The sequence below is a fragment of the Aotus nancymaae genome, unplaced genomic scaffold, assembly GCF_030222135.1.
Source record: "Aotus nancymaae isolate 86718 unplaced genomic scaffold, 86718_ANA_hifiasm-v0.15.2.pri h1tg000011l, whole genome shotgun sequence".
Taxonomy (NCBI): Eukaryota; Metazoa; Chordata; class Mammalia; order Primates; family Aotidae; genus Aotus; species Aotus nancymaae.
In genome coordinates this window covers 64,379,487-64,403,175 of record NW_026988422.1, presented here as the reverse complement: position 1 = coordinate 64,403,175, position 23,689 = coordinate 64,379,487, and the positions used below count along the sequence as shown (strand labels likewise).

Here is a 23,689-nt window from a genome sequence, read left to right as displayed (position 1 = left end):
CAGGCTGGTCTCAAACTCCTAGGCTTAAGTGATCCACCCACCTCGGCCTCCCACTATAAGATTTTTAAGAATTTTTATATTTAGCTATAGGTGATCTTTGGGGATATTGGTGAGAGCTGTTTTCATAGTATGGTGGAAACCAGACACAGTGAACCAAGTGAACTGCAATGAGGTTGTGGGGGCATCAAGTACGGACTACTTTTTCCAGGAGCTTGGCTTAAGCGGAAGATGAGTACATCGTACTGGGTAGAAGATAATGTAGGATTGAGGAAAATGGTTTCGTTGGTGTTGTTTGCCTTTTCTTTATTTTTAAAAAATCTTTACTGTTAGTTTTTGAGATGAGAGAAGTAAAGCAGAATAGTCAAGTAGGAAAATCGCAGGGGAAGGCTATTTGTCCAAGGAAGAATCCTCTTTCCTTGGGGGCTAGAAAGGAGAAGAAATTGACCATTGGTAAAGTTAAAAATACTGCAAGTAGGACATATTTGGGGTATCCTGCATTAACTGACTGCCTCAATTTTAATTCTGAAGGAAGAGCTATCGTACATATTAAAACCAAGGTTAAAAATGGTAGAGTCAGAGAGATGAGACTTTTTTTTTTTTTTTTTGAGACGGAGTTTCGCTCTTGTTACCCAGGCTGGAGTGCAATGGCGCGATCTCGGCTCACCGCAACCTCCGCCTCCTGAGTTTAGGCAATTCTCCTGCCTCAGCCTCCGGAGTAGCTGGGATTACAGGCATGCGCCACCATGCCCAGCTAATTTTTTGTATTAGTAGAGACGGGGTTTCACCATGTTGACCAGGATGGTCTTGATCTCTTGACCTCGTGATCCACCCGCCTCGGCCTCCCAAGAGATGAGACATTTTGTAATGACGGCCATTGTGTGAGCTGGGTAGAGGCATGTGGAAGACTTTTTAGGTACCAGTGAGTTGACTGTCAATGTGTGGTCACATCAACTGATAGCCTTGTGTGATTTACATTATAGGACTCAACCTGGCATAGGAATTGGCAATTTTTAAAGTTCTTCTAGTGTTGGTGGTTTTGTTGTTAAAGTTCAGTGAATGAACAGTTTAAAGAAGGAGTCTGAGGTGTAAGCAAGAGTTTGGCTAAAGTGAAAAAATACAGTGGTTAGGTTAGAGAGCCAAGAGTTAAAGCTAGTGAAAGAAATCTCAAGGGAGTAGTTCTCTCCTTGACAATGAAGCATAGATATAGCAGAAGGAAGGGGGTGTAATAGCTGATTAGATGGGTAATTAAAGCCAGAGTTATGGGAAGAGGGTGGAGTGAGGAACCTCTTGCTTTAAAGGTAGCAATTGTGATAAAAACATCAAGATAAAACCATGGCAGTGGGTGACTGAAGAGGCATGGAGTTGGGAGGTCATTTGAGAATCCGGAAGTTTAGCAATAGGTTGATAACATGGGCTCTAAAATCAGACTATCCAGGTCCGTATCCCTATGCCTTCACTTATTAGGTATGTGATCTTGGGCGAGTTATTAATTGCAGCAAATGTTGGTTACTTTTCACTGAAATGGGGACAGTAATGTCTCATTTTAGATTTGTGTTGGGATTGAATGAGGTAATTCACATGAAGCATTCAATCTTTGGTACAACTCAAGTACTCAGTACACTTCAGTCGTAGTCATAGTTATTTGATTATTATTGCTAGCTCCTTTTCTTTTAAATCTCAGCTTATACATCACCTCCTATGGGAGACCCTCTGCAGCCACACCGTAGACTATAGATCCCTTTAGGTAACTCTCCATCATGTTTTAGCACCTAGTACCATCTACTGTAATTCAGTGGTTGGTGAGACTACCTCCCTAATTAGAATTAGCTTCTCTGGTATTAAAACTATGTCTTATTAATATTTCTGTAACCATATGCCTGATAAATAGGAAGTGTAATCACTCTCTTTCCAAGTATTAGTTGAAAAGAAAAATCAGTTCCATTTCTCTTTTGATGAGAAATCACCTGATTACTGCTTGTTAATAAAGTTGATTTCTAGCATATTGGTAAAACTTGTAGAGTAAGAGCAAAAGATAAACCACAATTACAAGGGTTTTCTGATCTTATTTTAAAATTTTCTACACAAAAAAGTACACAGTTCTCAATTTACTATTTTGGGTGGATGGAGTGTCTTCCAGGCTGCATTGAATTTAGCAAACTGGACAAATGCAAACTTGTTGCCGAGAAAATGACGTTTGTTTTTGAGGCATTTAAAAAAATGTTTGCCATAATGTCAAACCATGATTTTAATCATGAGGGAAATTATATTTAACTTTATTTGAGCCATAGATCATGGAATCTGGATCTGGAAATTCTGCTTTTGGGGCCAAGGGAGCTTGGTAAATGTTTCTAGTCTCATTGGTCTGGGCCTTAGTACAGTGGAGATGTTATTTATTGTTTATCCAACTCACAGCCTCATTCTAGCCATTGAACCCATTCTTATGTGAACACATGTCCTTTTTATGTCACTTTTGTTGCCACTAAGTATTTGGAAACTAAGGCTCAGAAGGGGCAGCTTATGTGACTCATTGTAAGTGCTTAATTTCTGAATTTATTACTTTCTTACAAAGCTTTACAAAAGTGGCTTAATGTTAAGATTCTTAATGGCTTAATGTGAATGATTATTCTTTTATTTGTATACAATTGCATAAAACAATATATTCTTGTTTTTAAACTTTAAATAGATATTTACTTATTCTTAAAATACATATTAATCCTGATAATTTAGTGTAATTTCCAAATATATAAACACCATCTTGGTTTTAGGGAAGCTAGACATAAGGTTTTTTCCTTGATTACAGAAATATTCCAAATAAAGTTAAATTAAGTGTATTTATAAGTCTGTACTACAGTGATTCATATCAGCTTGAGATAAGTGCTTCAATATAAAATATTATGAAGGTTTATCTGGAACTAATCAATTTATAAACACTTTATTGGGAGCCTAATATGGTGTTATCTATGCTGATGTTTCTGTCACTTCATTGTTACTTATTTTTATATTATCATTACAATTTTGTTTTGCTACCAGAAAGCAAAATGTTACATATGATTGCTACTAATAGTTTTATGAGAATCTGACAAATTTTAAAACACTGAAATTTCTTTATTGGACAAAACACTAGGTTGTTACTATTTCTTCTAAAGTGCCTTTTATTTTAGTGACAGTCAATTGGAAACACATATTTTCCCTTTTTGGGTAATAAAATAGTCCAAAAAAGAGGAAATATTTATATAAAAAATTATTCCCAACTAATGTGGTTATAAAATATAAAGAAAAGGACTCATATTTTCTAAACTGATTGCTAATGAATTTTAATGCAGACGATTTCCATTTCAATGACGTTAGTGATTCTTGTTTGATGATACGCTACACATCCGGTGTTGACAAGGATTTGTTCCTAATATTTTACGTGCTTTATTCCTAGAATTTAACACGTGAACTGGAGAATGGGGAAAAACAGCAACTGCAGATGTTGGATCGACTTAAGGAGATCCAGAAGCACTTTGACACATGTGAGGCTGAGCGCAAGCATGCTGACCTTCAGATCTCAGAGCTGACTCGCCATGCGGAGGATGCAACCAAGCAGGCTGAGCAGTACCTCAGTGAGCTCCAGCAGTCAGAGGCCCTGAGGGAGGAGGCGGAGAAGAGGAGGGAAGACCTGAAACTGAAAGCTCAAGAATCCATTAGGCAGTGGAAGCTTAAACACAAGAAGTTAGAGCGAGCATTGGAGAAACAATCTGAAACTGCTGATGAACTGACAGACAAGAATAACCAGGTATAAAAGCCACATTCCCAAGGAATGGTTTTTGATGTGACCCAACCATTCATTCATCCATCCTTTGAAGAAACACTTGAGTGCCATACTGTGCATATAATCCATATGTCCTTGATAGAAGAATCCTTATGTCTTGGCTATTTCAAAGTACAAAAGTTAATTTTTTAATTTTTTTACTTAAGCCTTTTCATAGTTTAGTTTTAAGTGGCTTTTCAGAGCTGGCCCATACGTAGAGCTACCCTTTGCCCCAGTTTAGGTGTAAGTTTTCTAAATTGAATTATTCTTTAATCTTCTAATATTCCAATGGAAGAAAATGACTAAATCTTCCTTATTTTCATATAACTTTCCTCCCAGTGCATGTATTTTTAAATCTCATTTATTTATATTTTTCAATTGGTTAGAAAGAAGCATTTTAAAAAATGCAGTAGTTACTAGGGCCATTTTTCTGGCAGCAACCGTAATGGGCTTTACTTGAATGCGTGACACTGAGGATCTCACTGACTGAGCAGTGTTACAGGATCACAACCCTCTCAAGACTTTGTTTTTATTCCCTTTTGATAGCAACAAAAATCATCTCACTGATCTATGTATTCGTTTCACATTATCTTTTCTTTTGTATAATCAGTTACTTTAAATGGGTTTTATGTTCCTATGTTGATTCTCATCTGATACATCTTTGGGTTGAATTAAACCCAGATGTTTATAAGATAATAAGCAGGAAAGTCATGATTGATTTTTATCCATGTTCATTCTCGGTTTATCATTTGTGCTTTGTTATTTGTCACTTGTCAAGAACTCTGTACATTCCAGAAGAATAATCATTTGGATAAGTTGACTTTCTTTGGAAAGAAAACAAAATGTAGGGGATTATATTCATAAAATCAATTTTCAGCATTTAAGAGGGACAGATGCTTATTTCAGATGAGCTGTCATGGAAAAGATACTTTATCTTTTACATAGTAATTTCTCGGACATATAGATGAAAGAAATGATCATTTTGCACTCACTGCGGATTGCTTTTCAACCCATCTGACACATACTGGGTGGCTGGTTGCCCTGAAATAAAGCAGTTCTAAAGCTTTCAGACTTGTGTCTGAACTGATCTGATCCCAGGAAATTGCTCTATCTTGATTATTCTGTTGTCAGCCTGATCTGGCAACTGGCTCAATGAGCCTGACTGTAAGGTAGGTAGCTAGAGAGAGGAGTGGTTGAGGGAATTGATTGATTGAAAATCTCATCTGGAGATTTTACTTAATTAGAAGAGATTTAGAAGGGTCCGTGTCATCAGACAGTATCCCAATTCATGGTGCTGAGATTTTTCTAGGTTGAGTTTTCAGAATATTAAAAATTGTTTAACAATCATTTCCCAGAATACTTCCAATTATTTTTATCACTTAGCATTACTAATGATAAGCAAAGATGCAGTTTTCAAGTGATTGCCACAGTTAGGGTTGTAACACAATTATCACAGCAGGCATTGTAATTTCTCCTTTAAAAGCCTTAAAAATTAATGCAGCATGTTGCAGTTAGGGCAGTGGTTTTTCAAGGAAAAAGAGTAAGAAATGTATTCAGTAAATCTGTGATGTGGAAATACATGATAAATCATTTTGCAAAAAAATTTTTAAAAATATATTACAGAATATTATTTCTAAGGGATATTTAATTCTTAATAAAATCACAAAGTCACCTTAAGGCATTTATAATACAGTTACTTTCTTTTTGATTTTAAGGCTAATTATTTTCAAAAAGTGACTCCAAGGTATTTGGAAGTGTATATTAAAATAAAAATTATACTGATTTCCAAATATAACATATTGTGGCTTAAAGAATAAATTAATTACTTAATAAGTAGTCTTACTGAGTCATTTTATATGCTCATATGATTCTGTTCTCATATTTGCATATGGTTTTGTGCCTACTGCCAATTTTCTCTTTCTAGCATAAATTATTTTCTGCTTTAAGATTTACTACTTAAAAAATAAAAAATACTAAAAAATATCTAAAAAGAAAAATACTGAAAAATACTAAAAGACAAAAGGCTTTTTTACCTTTTAGTATATTTTTAGATATAAATTTTAGAAAAAAATTCTCTGATTTATTTCTTTTTTCCTGCTTTTTACATTTCTGGAATCTTAGTAAGATTATCAGATATGTATCATATTGTAATACTACTTCATTACTGAAGAATGTGTAATATCAAATCACATATCACTGCAGGAAAAATAAAAAACCCAGACAGATTAAATTGTATACTTTCCTCAAAAGACAATGAAATGGATATTTACGTCAGGGAATCATGATGTACTTCAGGGATACGTAGGTAACAGATATTAGGAGACCGAAAGTTTGTAGATACAAATAATCTAGTCGTAAATTGTGGTATTTTTGCTTCTCTTTTTCTATAAGGTGCTGTTTGAAATTATTGGTTTGTACAGGTGCTTTGAAAACGATAAAGGAAAAAATTGGACTTGGACTCCGATCATAGTATATGCTTTTCTGAATGTTTCCAATTTTTTTCATTTTTAAAAATATGGATAATGGGAATACTTCCTAGGGTTTTTTCCCCCCTATGCTGAATTGGCAGAATAACTGACTTGCTTATATATTGAGCTTTTTGCTTGATAGTATTTGATGTCAAGAATCTTAAATTACTGTATTTTCCTTCTGTGTATTTCCCTCCTGCTGACAGAAAAAAAGAATCATATATAATATATGCTATCTTGTAAAGCCTGAATTTTTGAATAGTTGAAAGTAAGAAGGCTCAATGCCAAAGTGTACCATTTTTTGAATGCATATGCAGTCCTATCATATGCAGTTCAAGAAATGCTAGACTATGTTTTAGTATAATCCAGCCATCTGCCTGCATTTTCCCTCACATGCAGGTAAAAACAAAACAAAACACACATTTAACAATCCCCTCATCTACCTTGCTGGTAATTTAAAAAAACCTAACTGTATATATAATACTTTGTGTTCAGGTCTTTGAGGAGTTGGCTTCTGTTCCTATAACTGCCATGGTTTTAGATCGTATCATGCTTTTGGCTTCACACAGCTGTTTTCAGGTCTTTCAATAATCTTTTCTTTTGCCCCTTTTGGAAGCTTGGTTTGCCTGGTTAGAACATTCTTTTCGCCTTTTTTCTCTTGACTGCTGGCTATTTTTCATTTATGCCCCTACATTTCTCAAGGATTTTAGCACTTGGCTTCACATCAACATGTTTTATGACATGCAATTCTTGCCATCATCCTTAGTAACTTCAGAGTTCAAGTCTGCAACCAACTGAAGTCTATATCCTTATAATTCACTGATGTCTTATTTTATAGTGACCTTAACTAAAATAATTCTACTTCAGTGTCTAATTTCTGTGTTTAAATTTTATCTTCATCTTTAATTGTTCCATGTCCAAACCTTCAGTTTCAAAGCTCAGTCTCTGATCTTTCATAATTCTTCTATTCCCTACCCCCTAGCTTTTTAAAATATTAATACCTAGTTTTGATCTTTCTACATTCCTCTGGTTTACTAGCCATTTTCTGGATTTAATTTTTTTCCTGTCACATTGGACTTCATTGAAAGCTACTTCGATGATGTTCTCACCAACATCTTCAATTTCTTTCTTCTCCCTCATACATTTTACTGATTTATAATCTGGAGTCAACTCCACTTTCCACTTACTCTATTCCTTCTCCTAAACAGTAAGAGCAAAACTTGCATAGAAGTGTCATTTGGCTTCTGTAGTAGTCATGGTTACCTCCTCTCTTCCCCTATCCATTCCATTTGATAATTAATATAAGACCATCACTAAGTACAAAATTGCAGAGAGGTGAACCTAGAGCTTTCACATACTGTATCTGGAGCAGTTCTGCCTGGAATGATTTTCTTTTCTTTTCTTTTTTCCCCCCTTACCTATCTCAGTGGTCATGTATGAATGCCTGGAATGATTTTCTTGTGGTTTAAGTTAGTTCAGATTGGGATTTTCTCTCAGCAGAAGAAATTCAAGTTTATGTAAAATTTGAGTTCTAGAAATAAGAACTGAAATTCTAGGACTGACTGTGAGGAGAAGTAGGTTTAGGGGCAAGAGAGGATCATATTGTTCTAAAGAGAAAGTTGGTAAACCTTGCTATGCGGTTGGAAGCAGTTGGTTTAAGCCATCAGAAATCATATTTAGAGGCATTGATGCTATGAATCAGAGGATAGTATTGTGATGGTAGGAAAACTTTAGGATGCTGGAATATGTTGTGTACATATTACAGCCTTTAGAAAGGTCTGACAAGACAAAGACAAGTTTAAATTGAAACTGGTCTGTCTAAAAGCAGAGAGTTTTGTTTGTTTCTGTTTGTTTGTCTGTTTTTTAAGGTGGGAACCCTGAAGTCTGTAATGTGTAATCCAAATTGACTGTGAGTCTGATAATTGGGAACCCCTTAGACTTGGAAAAGCCAAATTATTTATCCAAACTGAAGTTAATGCAAGCACAAGAGGGAGGCGGGAAACAGGAAAAAGAAAAAAGAAAAAAAAGAGGTTAAAAATCAAGGCTTTTTCCCGGGATCCTTTCAAGTACTTAAGCATTCCTGGCCAGACAAAGGGGACCCAATTCCACTGTTTTGATTTGCCTCAAGATAAAGGCTACTCAACTGAGGGCCCTAGGTATGTCCAGGCTATTGAAATGGTAGTAAAGACATTGACATTTTCAGAGTCAGAGAAAATGTCTAGACAAAGTCTTAAGCTGTGTTACTAGGTAAGCAATTAACCAGAAGCAAATTGGCAGAGCTTAGTTTTTAGTATCTGTATTGCCAAAGAAGTGCCAAACTTGACCCACATGGTCTGTGACTGTCTGCCCTGAGGCTATGATCTTTGTCAGGAATTGATGTGAAGCTTGGAACACTGCAAAGACAGTAAAAGATGGAGAGTTATAGAATACCAGAGCCTGAGCTTTGAGGGATTCTTCTTGAACCACCCTACCTCTGGACTTCCTGTTATGTAAGAAAAAGAAATACCTTTGCTTTTTAATCCAATTTCAGGAAGAAATAATGTTTCATAATTAAAGATGCTTTACATGGTAGGACTTCATGTCCTACCATGTAAAATAATGTTTTAATCCTCAGCACTGCCTATAATTCTCTCAACTCATGCCAAGAGGGCTAAGTTATCTGCTTCAAACATACATCACTATATTGAAGGCCCCAACCCTCGATCAGTCCCTCCCACGTTATCTTTACAGCCCAAACTTGATTCTGTCAGTTTTTGTGTTCTCTAGTTTGGTAAGTAGAATGCCCCCCACCCACCAGGAAGTCACCCTAATTTCTAGAACCCATGAATATGATAAGATATTACTTCTGTGATCACATTTTCTGGATGGGCCTAATCTCATCACGAGCCCTCAACAGAAGTTTTTTTTTGGCTATTGAGAGACGAGACGTCGGAGAGAGTTGAAGCTTGGGAAGGCTTCATCCAGCTGTTGCAAACTTTGAAGATGGCGGAGTCCATGAGCCAAGGAACAAGGTTGGGTTCTCGAAGTTTAGAATAACCCCTGGCCAAAAGCTAGCAAGGAAATGGGGACCCAATGTCCTACAACTGTATGGAAACAAATTCTACTAGAAACCTGAATGAGCTTGAATATGGATTCTCCTCAGCCTCCGGATAAGAACCCTGGCCAGCTGATACCTTGATTTTAGTCTTAGGAGGCCTTAAGTTGAATACCTTGCTTGGCCTTTCGACCTATTGGAAACAGTGAGATAAAAAATGAGTATGGTTTTAAGCTACTAAGTCGTTGGAAATTGTTATGCAGCAATAGAAAAATAATACATCTACCCTTAGGCTCATCTATATTGCTCCTACCTTACAGTCTTTTGAAAGTGAAATCCTCCATCTGTGTACCAGAGTTCCTTATCTTCAGTTATCCCCTCTTTTCACAGTAGAGACTGAGTCTTGCTATATTGCCTAGGCTGGTCTCGAACTCCTGCGCCAAAGCTATTTTCCCGCCTGAGCCTTCCAAGTATCTGGGATTACAGTTGTGTGCCACTGTGCCTGGCTGTTTTTACAGTTTTGATCACTACCTTGCATAAATACCTCCCTGAGACCCTAGGACCTCCTTGAAATTAAATTCTTCTCTAACTTTTTGTTTCCCCTTTTTCACTGATCTTCATCACAATCTTATGAAATAGCTGTTATTATTTTCTCTAGTAAGAGAAATGATTTTCTTGAGGCCATAGAATTGCCCATGATTGAATTGAGAATGAAATTCACTTCTTTCCAGTTGGAGCTCAACTGCTTATTCCCCTTTTATCAGTTCTCATGTTAGCTTTGTGCTCTTTCTTTCAGTTAAAACTGAGAAGGATTGGGGAAACTTTTTTTTTTTGAGTGATTGACTCATTAAATTTTTATCATAAATTGTTTTATTTCATAATTGTTTTATTTCATACTAAAGTATGAAATATAAAGTGTAGAAATGTCTTGCAAATATTTGCATTTTAGCTCATTATTTGTAATTCTGTAATGAGTTTTAACTGGTTCCTTTTTTTCTTGCCTGTTTCAAGCCATGGTGTGAGCATCAGTAAGTAGGCACGGAGATTATCTTTGGTGCCAGTGTTGAATAGAAAACAATCTTGGCTCCCTTGGTTGCCCACTATTTTATTTGCAGTGATTTGGTGGTGAGAATTAGAGGCCACAAGAGTTAACCCTTGACCTCCGTCCCTCAATGTAAATCGTAGAGAGGCTGGCATAGAATGATGGACTTCTAGGCCTTGACTTTTCACTTGAGCCTTTTCCCAACCTCCCCTAACTTAATCTTATGTTTACCTTTGTGGGCTTCAAGGCTCCCAGTTGCATATTGGTGAGTTTTTGTCACCATTGATATTTTTAAAATAATGGCTGAATGTACCATACACTTTCTTATATTGTATCTGCATGTTTCTCTATATTATTTTCCGTCTCTGTTTGGGGTTTCTCCTTTTTAAAAGTGTATCATTGGAATGCACATCATTGTTATTTTAGGTACTACTGTATTATTTCAACCTCTGGTAAATTTTCTTTATAATGAGAGTCTTTTCTTTCCCCATTTGTTTGCTCAATTTTATCTTACATTTAAATAATTATTTGTGACCATGGATTAAAATAAGTTTTGGTGATGAAAATCTGAAATAACATTCAGTATGTTGCTATTTCAGGACAATTATATACTTCCCCCCTTTCTGGCCTAAAAGTATCTTTATTACAAAATGGAAAAAATACAAAAATTATTGATGAATTTTGTTTTCTCCATGTGGGTTAAGCTTTATTTTGCGAACTGGCAGACTGTATGGTGAATTTTACAGTAACTTTTCTTTCTGCTTCATGTTCTTAACCTGATAGATTTTGAAAGAAAAGGATGAATTGAAAAGCCAGCTGTACGCAGCATTACAACAAATAGAGAATCTTCGAAAGGAATTGAACGATGCCCTAACAAAGCGTGCCCTTCAGGAGGAGGAGCTTCACTCTAAGGAGGAGAAACTAAGTGATATTAAGGCTCATCAAGCTAACCTTGAATTAGAAGTCAAGAATTCCCTGGACACCATCCATAGACTGGAAAGTGAATTGAAAAAGCAGAGTAAGATCCAAAGCCAGATGAAAGCTGAGAAAGCTCATTTGGAGGAAGAAATTGCAGAGCTCAAGAAGAGCCAGGCCCAGGACAAAGCTAAGCTTCTTGAGATGCAAGAATCCATCAAGGACCTGAGTGCCATCCGAGCAGATCTCGCTAATAAGTTGGCCGAGGAAGAGAGAGCCAAGAAAGCAGTGCTTAAGAACCTTTCTGACCTCACTGCACAGGCAAAATCCAGGGATGAAGAAACAGATACCATCATCACACAGTTAAAGCTGGAACGAGACGTGCACCAGAGGGAGCTGAAAGATCTCACATCGTCATTGCAGAGTGTGAAAACGAAGCATGAACAAAATATCCAGGAGCTGATGAAGCACTTTAAGAAAGAAAAGAGTGAGGCTGAGAATCATATCAGGACATTGAAGGTACCTGTGCTGAATTATCCTGATGATACTGAAGGAATTTTTCTGGTGGCTCATGAAGTTAATAAAGCGTAAACTTTTAGAGATCATTCTGTATTCCCAAGCACTGAAGGGAAGATAAAACCAACAATAAAGAGGCTTATTCATGCCTGTTCAGCCAGGTTGAAATGAGTTATAACAGCCACCTGGGAGCACCTATTTCAGAGCATTGAAGCCCTTTATAAAGAACGTTTAGCTGTTTGGGGAGTTCAGGAAAGGCAGAGGTGGCAGTAAGTCGTGGACCTGAAAAGTGCCCTCATCCAACATTTATGACCTCCTAAAATATAAAAAAAAGGCAAAGACTCATCAAGGCCAGAGAAGCTATAACCACAGTCCTTATTAGTATGGTAACTAAAGTGGATCAGCTTATGGGCTGTGTAAACCCAAGGCTTTTGAGATTTACTCCTTCTTTTCCAAATCAAAGTAGCCTGGGTAAATGCCTAATTGGGGTCTTGCATTTGAGAAAATGTTTCTAAAGTCTAATGTTATTAACGTTATCACCATGCAGGGCATTTTATAACATGATTGTCAGGAGTGTGATAAATCTGTTCCTCTTCCTGTTTTTTTCTTTTTTTTCCCATAGCACTTACCATCATACGATATAGATTCCATACTATTTATTTTTTAATCTCCCTTTATTAGAGTGAAGACTCTGAGGATGAGGATTTTTGTCTGTTTTGCTTATAGCTATATCCCCAGTGACTAGAACAGATTTTTGGAACATTGTTAATATCTACTGAATATAGGTGAATGAATGAATGGATAAATCTTCAAAGGTTCATTATTATAATGTTTTTCAAAAGTCTTTAAAATGCAACTACTACTTTAAAAATGCTGATGATGCAAGATGAAATGATATTGAAATAGCTGACATCTGTAAAATGATATAGCTATTTTATGAGTTCTTCTCCAGTCCCAGATAGCCTTCTGGCATTAGTGGATTTGGGGTCTTCAGGTGGTATTGGCGGGTCAGAATGGAGGCTAAATAGGTAAGAGACCCTTACTATATTTCATCAAACCTAAGACACCTTGTAAGATGCATCATTGCTGTTATTACTAGATGCGTATGCTCCTAAGAAATAAAAATGCTGCCTCCTGCCTATGAAACCATGATATGCTATCATGTATAAGAACTCCCAGGTCAGAGATGGTAAAATGTGGAAGATACACATTTTAATACTGATAAACTATGGAATAGTAATCTTTCAGAGATGGTAAATATATAAACAAAAGTAGAATTAGGGATATGGAGAAGAAGAGCTGATCTTATAGAAAACGAAATATATATTACGTGTTGATTGATTGGCTCTGATAATAATAATACTACCAGCAAACATTATTTTCAACATTTTGTGCCAGTCACTGCTCTAAGTACTTTGCAAGTGTTAATCATTTCATACCCACCTCACCCTGCAGATTGTGTGGTATTATTTTCTCCCTGATGAGGAAATTGGGATACAGAAGGTTAAGTAATTTGCCCACAGTCTTACAGCAGGAAAGTGGTAGGAAAAGAATTTGAACTTAGGTAATTAACTGTATTCGTAACCGTTTTGCTATTCTGGAAAAAGTTTACCGTCAAGGATGGGTTGGTAATGACTTTGGGTGACTAGGTGGATAATGATGCTATTGCCAACATAGAGAATACAGACAGGATAGAAGATTTGAAGAGAACAGTGGCAAATCCGGTTTGCTTTGTTGTTGTTGTTGTTGTTTGCATATTGTGTTAGATGGGAGGGACTTTAAGCTTAACCAAGAAAATCTAGGTGGAACAGATTGGTACATAATAATTGGTAGGGTCAGGAGTTGAGGGAGAAATTGAAATTAGAGTGAAATATTTGTGAGCCAGTAATTCTTAGGTGGTAGCTGATATCATGGGGTTTGGATGAGATTGTACACAGAATAAGAAGAGGATGAGACTTTCAAACACTAATGGTTTAAAGAAAGAATTTAGAAAAAGGACCTAACAAATAAAAATAAAAGACCATATGAGAGATAGGAAGAGAATCAGAAGAGAATGATATCTTGGAAATCCAGGTAGGACATTTTAACAAAGTTATAATTAAGAGTAATAAATGTAACAGGCAAGCATAAAGAAGTATAAAAAGCCTTCATTTCATTCAGCAGAAATTGATGGAGAAAGTACATGAGGAGATGTGAGGGGATTTGATAAAAAATAGAGTATATAGCATTCAACAGGAGACCAGGCATCTCTTCTTCTGAAGGATTGAGAAGATTGGGTAAGTTGGTAGGGATGATCTGGGGAAATTGATGTAAATCTTGACTGATTGTCCTTCTCTCTGAAGTAGACTAGGACAGCAGTGGAGCAAGAAATTAGGAACAGAGAAGATGAAAACTATTAAGAAGACTGGTACAAACTGAACGAGACTTGTCTGGAAGCATGTAAAGTCCATGTGGCCTAACATTGAAGAACAAAGATTGTGGCCAAAGGAATGAGAAAGTTGAGGGATAAAAATCTGCAGTCAAGAGATGGTGCCTCTGCACTCCATCCTGGTGACAGAGTGAGATTCCATCTCCAAAAAAAAAAAAAAAATCTGCAGTCAGAGGTCAGGCATTCTTTTATTGCAGTGCAATATAAGAGTTTTCAGAGTTAAAGTCTAAAGTGTGGTCATGCAGTGGTTGCTATTGTGCAGTGTTGGTGAAGGTGGTTGGGAAAGAACAGGTGAAATAACTTACCTTGTGAGATGGACATTTGGATATTTAAGATATTATTGTGAAGGTATTAATTGATCACATGCCAAAAAAGTGAAGAAGATGACTGGTCAGTCAGCTGTTGCTGGCAAGGAAGTGGGGGTCGATGAGAAATAGTGTGATGTCAAAAGAAGGCAGGGTTTTTGCATAAGGACAAACTTGTAATAATTTGCTAGGAGAAATGGGCATGGCCTAGAGAATAGTTTGTTTTAAGGAGTTTGTGGTTTTCTTGAGGGTGTTGTTGAAACCAGAATCTCCCTTCTCACTAGTACTTATGTCATATCACCATTATTATTATTTTATAATTTTATTTTACTTTAGGTTCTGGGGTACATGTGCAGGTCATGCAGGGTCGTTGCATAGATACATACTATATCTGGCATTTCTCCCCATGTTATCCCTCCCCACCCTTCCCACCCCCAGGTGTCCCTCCCCTAGCCCCCACCAATTGCCCCCAATGTGTGATGCTCCCCTCCCTGAGTCCACGTGTTCTCATTGTTCAGCACCCGCCTATGAGTGAGAACATGCAGTGTTTGATTTTCTGTTCTTGTGTCAGTTTGCTAAGAATGATGGTTTCCAGATTCATCCAAGTCCCTACAAAGGACACAAACTGTTCATTTTCTATGGCTGCGTAGTATTCCATGATGTATATGTGCCACATTTTCCTTGTCCAGTCTATCATTGATGGGCATTTGGGTTGGTTCCAGGTCTTTGCTATTGTAAACAGGGCTGCAGTGAACATACATGTGCATGTATCTTTATAGTAGAACAATTTATAGTTCTTTGGGTATATACCCAATAATGGGATTGCTGGGTCAAATGGAATTTCTATTTCTAGGTCCTTGAGAAATCGCCACACTGTCTTCCACAATGGTTGAACTAATTTACATTCCCACCAACTGCATAAGAGTGTTGCTATTTCTCCATATTCTCTCCAGCATCTGTTGTCTTCAGATTTTTTAATGATCGCCATTCTAACTGGTGTGAGATGGTATCTCAATGTGGTTTTGATTTGCATTTCTCTAATGACCAGTGATGATGAACATTTTTTCATGTTTGTTGGCCTCATATATGTCTTCTTTTGAAAAGTGTCTGTTCATATCCTTCACCCACTTTTGAATGGGGTTGTTTGTTTTTTTCTTGTGTATCTGTTTTAGTTCTTTGTAGATTCTGGATATTAGCCTTTTGTCAGATGGGTAGACTGCAAAAATTTTTTCCCATTCTGTTGGTTGCCACTTCACTCTATGAAGTGGTTTCTTTTGTTGTACAGAAACTCTGAATATTAATTAGATCCCATTTGTCTATCTTGGCTTTTGTTGCCATTGCTTTTGGTGTTTTAGTCATGAAGTCCTTGCCTATGCCTGTGTCCTGGATGGTTTTGCCTATGTTTTCTTCTAGTGTTTTTATGGTGTTAGGTTTTATGTTTAAATCTTTAATCCATCTGGAGTTAATTTTAGTGTAAGGTGACAGGAAGTGGTCCAGTTTCTGCTTTCTGCACATTGCTAGCCAGTTTTCCCAACACCATAAATTAAACATGGAGTTCTTTCCCCATTGCTTATTTTTGTCAGGTTTGTCAAAGATGAGATGGTTGTAGGTGTGTGGTATTGTTTCTGAGGCCTCTGTTCTGTTCCAGTGGTCTATGTCTCTGTTTTGGTACCAGTATCATGCTGTTTTGATTACTGTAGCCTTGTAGTATAGTTTGAAGTCTGGCAGTGTGATGCCTCTGGCTATGTTCTTTTTACTTAGGATTGTCTTGGCTATTCGAGCTCTCTTTTGGTTCCATATGAAGTTTAAAGTGATTTTTTCCATTTCTGTGAAGAAGGTCATTGGTAGCTTGATGAGGATAGCGTTGAATCTGTAAATTACTTTGGGCAGTATGGCCATTTTCACGATATTGGTTCTTCCTAACCATGAGCATGGAATGTTTTTCCATCTGTTTGTGTCCTCTCTTATTTCCTTGAGCAGTGGTTTATAGTTCTCCTTGAAGAGGTCCTTTACATCCTTTGTTAGTTGTATTCCTAGGTATTTTATTCTCTTTGTAGCAATTGTGAATGGGAGTTCGCTCTTAATTTGGTTCTTTGTTTGTCTGTTATTGGTATACAGGAGTGCTTGTGATTTCTGCATATTGATTTTGTATCCTGAGACTGCTGAAGTTGCTTATCAGTTTGAGAAGATTTTGGGCTGAGACGATGGGGTCTTCTAATTATACAATCATGTCATCTGCAAATATAGCCAGTTTGACTTCCTCCTTTCCTAATTGAATACCCTTTATTTCTTTTTCTTGCCTGATTTCTCTGGCTGGAACTTCCAATACTATGTTGAATAGGAGTGGTGAGAGAGGGCATCCTTGTCTAGTGCCTGATTTCAAAGGGAATTCTTCCAGCTTTTGCCCATTCAGTATGATATTGGCTGTGGGTTTGTCATATATAGCTTTTATCATTTTATGATAGGTTCCATTGACACCTAGTTTATTGAGAGTTTTTAGCATGAAGGCATGTTGAATTTTGTCGAAGGCCTTCTCAGCATCTATTGAGATAATCATGTGGTTTTTGTCTTTGGTTCCGTTTATGTGGTGGATTACATTTATGGACTTCCGTATGTTGAACCAGCCTTGCATCCCCGGGATGAAGCCTACTTGATCATGATGAATAAGCTTTTTGATGTGCTGTTGCATTTGGTTTGCCAGTATTTTATTGAAGATTTTTGCATCGATGTTCATCATGGATATTGGCCTGAAGTTGTCGTTTTTAGTTGAGTCTCTGCCTGGTTTTGGTATCAGGATGATGTTAGTCTCATAAAATGAGTTAGGGAGGATTCCCTCTTTTTGTATTGTTTGGAATAGATTCAGAAGGAATGGAACCAGCTCCTCTTTTTATGTCTGGTAGAATTCGGCTGTGAACCCGTCTGGACCTGGACTTTTTTTGGTTGGTAGGCTATTGATTGCTGCCTCAACTTCAGCCCTTGTGATTGGTCTATTCAGGTTTTCAACTTCCTCCTGGTTTAGTCTTGGTAGAGTACAAGTGTCCAGGAATTTATCCATTTTTTCCTGGTTTACTGATTTATGTGCATAGAGCTATTTGTAGTAATCTCTGATGATAGTTTGTATTTCTGTGGGATCAGTGGTGATATCCCCTTTATCTTTTTTTATTGCATCTATTTGATTCTTCTCTCTTTTCTTTTTTATTAGTCTGGCTAGCAGTCTATTTTCTTGATCTTTTAAAAAAAACCAGCTCCTGGATTTATTGATTTTTTGAAGGTTTTTTTGTGTCTCTATCTCCCTCAGTTCTGCCCTAATCTTAGTTATTTCTTGTCTTCTGCTAGCTTTGAGTTTTTTTGATCTTCCTCCTCTAGCTCTTTCAATTTTGATGATAGGGTATCAGTTTTAGATCTTTCCTTGTTTCTCATGTGGGCATTTATTGCTGTAAATTTCCCTCTCAACACTGCTTTAAAGGTGTCCCAGAGATTCTGGTAGGTTGTGTCTTCATTCTGATTGGTTTTGAAGAACATATTTATTTCTGTCTTCATTTCATTGTTTATCCAGTTGACACTCAGAAGCAAGTTGTTCAGTTTCCAAGTGATTATGCGGATTTGAATGTGTTTCTTAATCCTGAGTTCTAATCTGCTTGCGCTGTGGTCTGATAGACTGTTATGATTTGCATTCTTTTGCATTTGCTGAGGAATGATTTACTTCCAATGATGTGGTCAGTTTTGGAGTAAGTGCGATGTGGTGCTGAGAAAAATGTATATTCTGTGGATTTGGGGTGGAGCGTTCTGTATATGTCTATTAGGTCTGCTTGGTGCAGCTCTACATTCAAGTCCTGGATGTCTTTGTTAATTTTCTGTCTCGTTGATCTGTCTAATATTGACAGTGGAGTGTTGAAGTCTCCCACTATTATTGTGTGGGAGTCTAAATCTCATTTTAGGTCATTATGAATTTGCTTTATGTATCTGGCTGTTCCTGTGTTGGGTGCGTATGTATTGAGAGTAGTTAGCTCTTCTTGGTGGATTGATTCTTTTACCATTATGTAATGCCCTTCTTTGTCTCTTTTGATCTTTGTTGGTTTGAAGTCCATTTTATCAAAGACTAGGATTGCAACCGCTACGTTTTTTGTTCTCCATTTGCTTGGTAAATCTTCTTCCATCCCTTTATTTTGAGTCTATGTGTGTCTTTGTATGTGAGGTGGGTTTCCTGAATACAGCACACTGATGGATCTTGACATTTTATCCTGTTTGCCAGTCTTTGTCTTTTGATTGGGGCATTTAGGCCATTTACATTCAATGTTAATATTGTTATGTGTGATTGATCCTGCCATTTTGTTACTGGCTGGTTTTCTTGCCCGTTAGCTTACTCATTTTCTTCATTGCATTTTTGGTCTTTGCCATTTGGTGTGCTTTTGCAGTGGCTGGTACTCGTTCATTTCTATGCTTAGTGTTTCTTTCAGGAGCTCTTGTAGGGCAGATCTGGTGGTGACGAAATCTCTCAGTAATTGCTTGTTTGTAAAGGAATTTATTTCTCCTTCCCTTAGAAAGCTTAGTTTGGCTGGATATGAGATTCTTGGTTGAAAGTTCTTTTCTTTAAGGAGGTTGAATATCGGCCCCCACTCTCTTCTGGTTTGTAGGGTTTGTGCTGAGAGATCTGCTGTGAGCCTGATTGACTTCCCTCTGTGGGTGACCTGACCTTTCTCTCTGGCTGTCCTTAGGGTTTTTTCCTTCATTTCAACCCTGGTGAATCTGACGATTATATGCCTTGGGGTTGCTCTTCATGAGGAATATCTTTGTGGGGTTCTCTGTATTTCTTGGATTTGAATGTTGGACTGCCTTGCTAGGCTTGGGAAGTTCTCCTGGATAATATCCTGGAGCATATTTTTCAGCTTGGATTCATTCTCCTCATCATATTCAGGTACACCAATCAAGTGTAGATTAGGTCTTTTCACATAATCCCATATATTCTAGAGGCTTTGTTCATTTCTTTTTACTCTTTTTTCTCTTGTCTTACCTTCTCTTTTTATTTCATTGAGTTGATCTTCTATCTCTGATATCCTTTCTTCTGCGCTATTGATTCGGCTATTAAAACTAGTGTTTGCTTCACGTAGTTCTCATGCTGTGTTTTTCAACTCCAACAAGTTGTTTATGTACTTCTCTAAGCTGATTATTCTAGTTAGCATTTCGTCTAACCTTTTTTCAGGGTTTTTAGTACGTTGAATTGAGTTAGAATGTGTTCCTTTAGCTCAGAAAAGTTTGTTATTATTCACCTTCTGAAGCCTGTTTCTGTTGATTCATCACACTCTTTCTTGGTCATGTTGTTCCCATGTTGTTGAGGAGTTGTGATCCCTTGAAGGAGAATAGATGTTCTGGTCTTTGATGGTTTCATCTTTTTTGCGCTGTTTTTTTTCCCCCATCTTTGTGGATTTTCCTGGCTGTGGTCTCAGGGAGCTGCTCAATGAGGTCACTTGTCTGCTTGTTGAGATGCTTCTTGGTTACTATGGACTCCTTCAGGTTGCTAGGTAAGCTTCCTGTGTCTTTTTTGTTTACACTGGGAGTTTGGACCTGCCTCTTCCACTAACCTGGAGGTGCTGCTGGGTGATCAAGAATGCCATCCTGTTGATACCTAGGCTTCCTGTGTTTTTTGTTAAAACCTGAGGCCTAGTCCCACCCCTTTAATGGTGGGCTATGTCCTTCCTCCACAGGCCTCGATCATTCAAGATTCAGCTCAGACTGTGGCACTGGCTGCACAACCCACTAGCATTAGTGCTTCAGCCCTCTGGGGTTGTCGGGTAGGGTAGGAACCCACCCAGCTGCACTGCCTGTCTCCCCGTTTTCAGCTCCCTCTCTCTGGTCATGGGGGAGGGGCCTGCCCAGCTGCTCAGTCTGTCCTCCCACTTTCAGCTCCCTATTTCTCTGGGCAGGGGGAGGGAGCGATAGCTCAGTCCGCAGGCTATCCCGGCTGGCTTATGGGCTTATGTGTTTGCTTAGATATGTGTGCCAATCCCGGACACCATCCTGGATTATTATTCAACTTTGCACTTGCAATTCCTGGCCCTTGACTGGCAAAGATCCCCTGTTCTTTGTATTGCTGAGGCTTTGGAGGAAGCATTGTATCTGGACCAGAGTGCCAGAGGGGGAGCCTCTGCTCACCGGTCAGATGCACTTTCTGGGTGAAGTGGCACCCCTCCCTGCCTTGGTCTGCTCTGCCTGGGCTTTGCTCACCGTCTGGCCAGACCCATTGAAATGCACCTGGTACCTAGGTTGGAGCTAGGAGATCTTTGAATTTCTGCGTCTCTGTCGCTGGGTTTTGTTTACCGGAGTTGTGTCTGTTCGGCCATCTTGACTCCCTCCCTCCTTATTACCATTATTTAGGTTGTGTAATAATCCACACAATGGTCAGAGTTAGTAATATTTTTTTCAGTTAGAGCAAGTTCAAGATCATCTCTATAAGATCATAATTCTCACATTCAGATATGCATTCTTCAGTGAGAAATAGAGTAATAGAGGTATAGCTTGCTTCATAGTAATTGCATTTGCTCATGGATTCATTGGCATATGGATAGTATATCATTTGTCATACTAGAAAACAGAATGCAGACTGCTAACTTGGATAACGAGTCATACTTCTAAGGAACTTCCCTACATCCCCTTAGTTCCTTTCTCTACACCCAACTCCTCTCTTTCAGCCTTCAGATACTATCTGATTTCCTTTCCCAAAATATGTATCTGAGTATGTCACTTTTACTGAAAAACCTTCATTGATTATTTACTGTCTTTGTAACAAAGTCTCCATTCCAGTCCAGACCCCCTTGAAGTGGTTCTCCCTTACTCATATACATTCATTACCTTTTATGCCTCCAGTATTCCTCATACAAATATAGATTCCCATGCATACTTTCACTGCTTATTCTCCATCTGAGTTGACCTCCTAGTCTGCAGGAAGAATAATTCTGCCAAACCCTTTAAGGCCCAAATTTTTACTTCTTTTATGGATCCATTGTAGTTGGAATAAATCTCAACTGAGGTGGGGCTAATCTCTTGGTCCTCTGTGTTTCTGTAGGTCTTTATTGGTGCCTCAGATACAGCACATTTAGGCTGCCTTGTGGTTTGGTTTGTTGCATGTTCATAAGTCTCTACAGGGACAGGCATTAGATCTAAGCCATTTTGTATCCCTTATGGTATCTAGCATAATGTTCCAGACATACAGAAGATACTCAGTGGATATGAGTTGAAATGTTTAAAAAGCTAGAAATCGGAGCATTTGCTCCTGACTTGCTTTGTGATCTCTTTGGTTTAGATTTCTCCATGTAATGTGGCAAAATTGATTTCCTCATTTTTTCTTAAGGAAGTACTTTGAGTTCATTTGTTTTGAGATGATAACAAAGCTTTAGTAAATTCCCTATGTGTAAAGAATTTAGAATTTACATGCCTTCCATGGATCTTTTGAAACCTTTGAACTTTTTTTTCTTTTTATTTGAAATATTGATATCTGGGAAAGGTGTTAAAGCTATTTCCTAATGTGATACTGAGGTTGCACAGAAGTTGGAAGAATGACCATGGATTGTGTGAGCCTAACAGTTTCCTTTGAAGCCAAACAATTTACCCTTAAGAAACAATCACCACCTCATGCTATTTTATTAATATATCCTTACTTTTTGCTTACTTATATTAATTAAAATAAGTCGATAGCAAAGGCCATCATAGGAGATGTAGTATATTGAATTGTGCACACAATAAGGTTTTAAGCAAGTGGCTCTATACATGTTATATTTTTTGTGTCTTTCAGCCTAACTTTAATTTATTACATTTTTGAGTCTAAAAAGCTCTGATAATTCATCCATATTTTTTCTCTGTACAAATTAGTTCTGTTTTTCTACTCCATCTAGAATCACCCCTCTCATACCTGTTTTTAAATTTAAATTTAAACTGTTTTAATGACATGGTCTGCTATTAATATTTTCAGGATATTGGTCTATCACCTCATTATAATTTCAACAAAATCATTTTGTAGAGCCTTTTTTTAGAATGAAAAGATGCAGGATTGGAGTTCTGTATTTTTACCATTTGCTGACTATATGATCTTGGTCAAGTTATTTCACTTTTTTGTGCCTCACTGTTAACATAGGAATAGTAATGTCCTTCCGTATCACTGGGTTGTTGTGCACAAAACATCACTTTGTAAATTCTAAAATGAAATATAAATGTAATAAAAACCACAATAATAAGTAACTTGTTAGTCAAGCTTCAGTATTGGTGTGCTGATAAATATTTGAAAACAAGCTTCCTGTGGGTGGAAGCTTCCTCGGTTTATAGCATTTGCCAAGTTTGGTGGTTCTGAATATCCCTCTCTTGGCTGATTTCAAGCTACAAATGAGACGTCTTTGGAGAGGGATGAACTTGGGACGAGAAGAGCACAGCTGGCTTTTGACAGTGCCTGTGAGCTGGCTTCAGCACACTACTGACTTTAGGGGGAAATTCTTCGTATTTACTTATGCTTTTGATAGGACATAAAGAAAAGTAAAAGCATTCTACTGAAACTTAAAATCATAATTGAATAATTTTCCTGATGAGAGACTTTATTTTGTAAATTTATTTTGGACTGTGAATATAGGATTGCTCATTAAAAAATCAATTTCTTTGTTAATTTAATGTGACATCAGGTCTTAGGTAAATTTTGTGGGGAAAATAAAATACAGGTTTTGTCTAAAACTCACAAAACTTCTTTCTTTCAGGAAGTTGTTTCCATTGATTATGTTCCTACATACCTAATTAAACTCATATAATAAACTTATAAAAATAAACATATATTTTAGGCATTATAACATATATTTTAAACAGATTAAATGTGATTGTTTACAGACTGTTAGCAACTGGTAGGTGTGTTTCGTTAGCATTTCTAGTTGCACCAAGTTGGTTTTTAAAACCCGAAGATATTGTACTTTGTGGGAGGCAGTGTGGCGTAGTTGAAAGCATGGACATTAGAAAGAATTCCTGGGTTCAAATCCTGACTCTCCTTTTACTCACTGTGTGTCTTTGGGCAAGTGATTAGCTTTCTTTTCTTTCTTCTTATTATTGCAATAAGGGCAATAGTAATACGTTATTTCATTCTCAAAGGTTCTTGTGAGGATGAGGAACAAGTATATACCAAAAGGTCCTGGAGCAGTGTCTGGCACATGATGTTTACATTA

At 37.4% G+C, this 23,689-nt stretch overlaps 1 protein-coding gene across 1 annotated transcript in view; it reads left to right on the top strand.

Moving 5' to 3' along the window:
* The window catches only part of CEP128 (centrosomal protein 128), a 449,972-nt gene that overhangs the window by 151,578 nt on the left and 274,705 nt on the right, over positions 1–23,689 (top strand). Inside the window, exons 14-15 of the mRNA XM_064375102.1 lie at positions 3,428–3,778; positions 11,121–11,771. Of these exons, the coding sequence (XP_064231172.1) occupies positions 3,428–3,778; positions 11,121–11,771 (1,002 nt within the window). The remainder of the gene's footprint in view (positions 1–3,427; positions 3,779–11,120; positions 11,772–23,689) is intronic.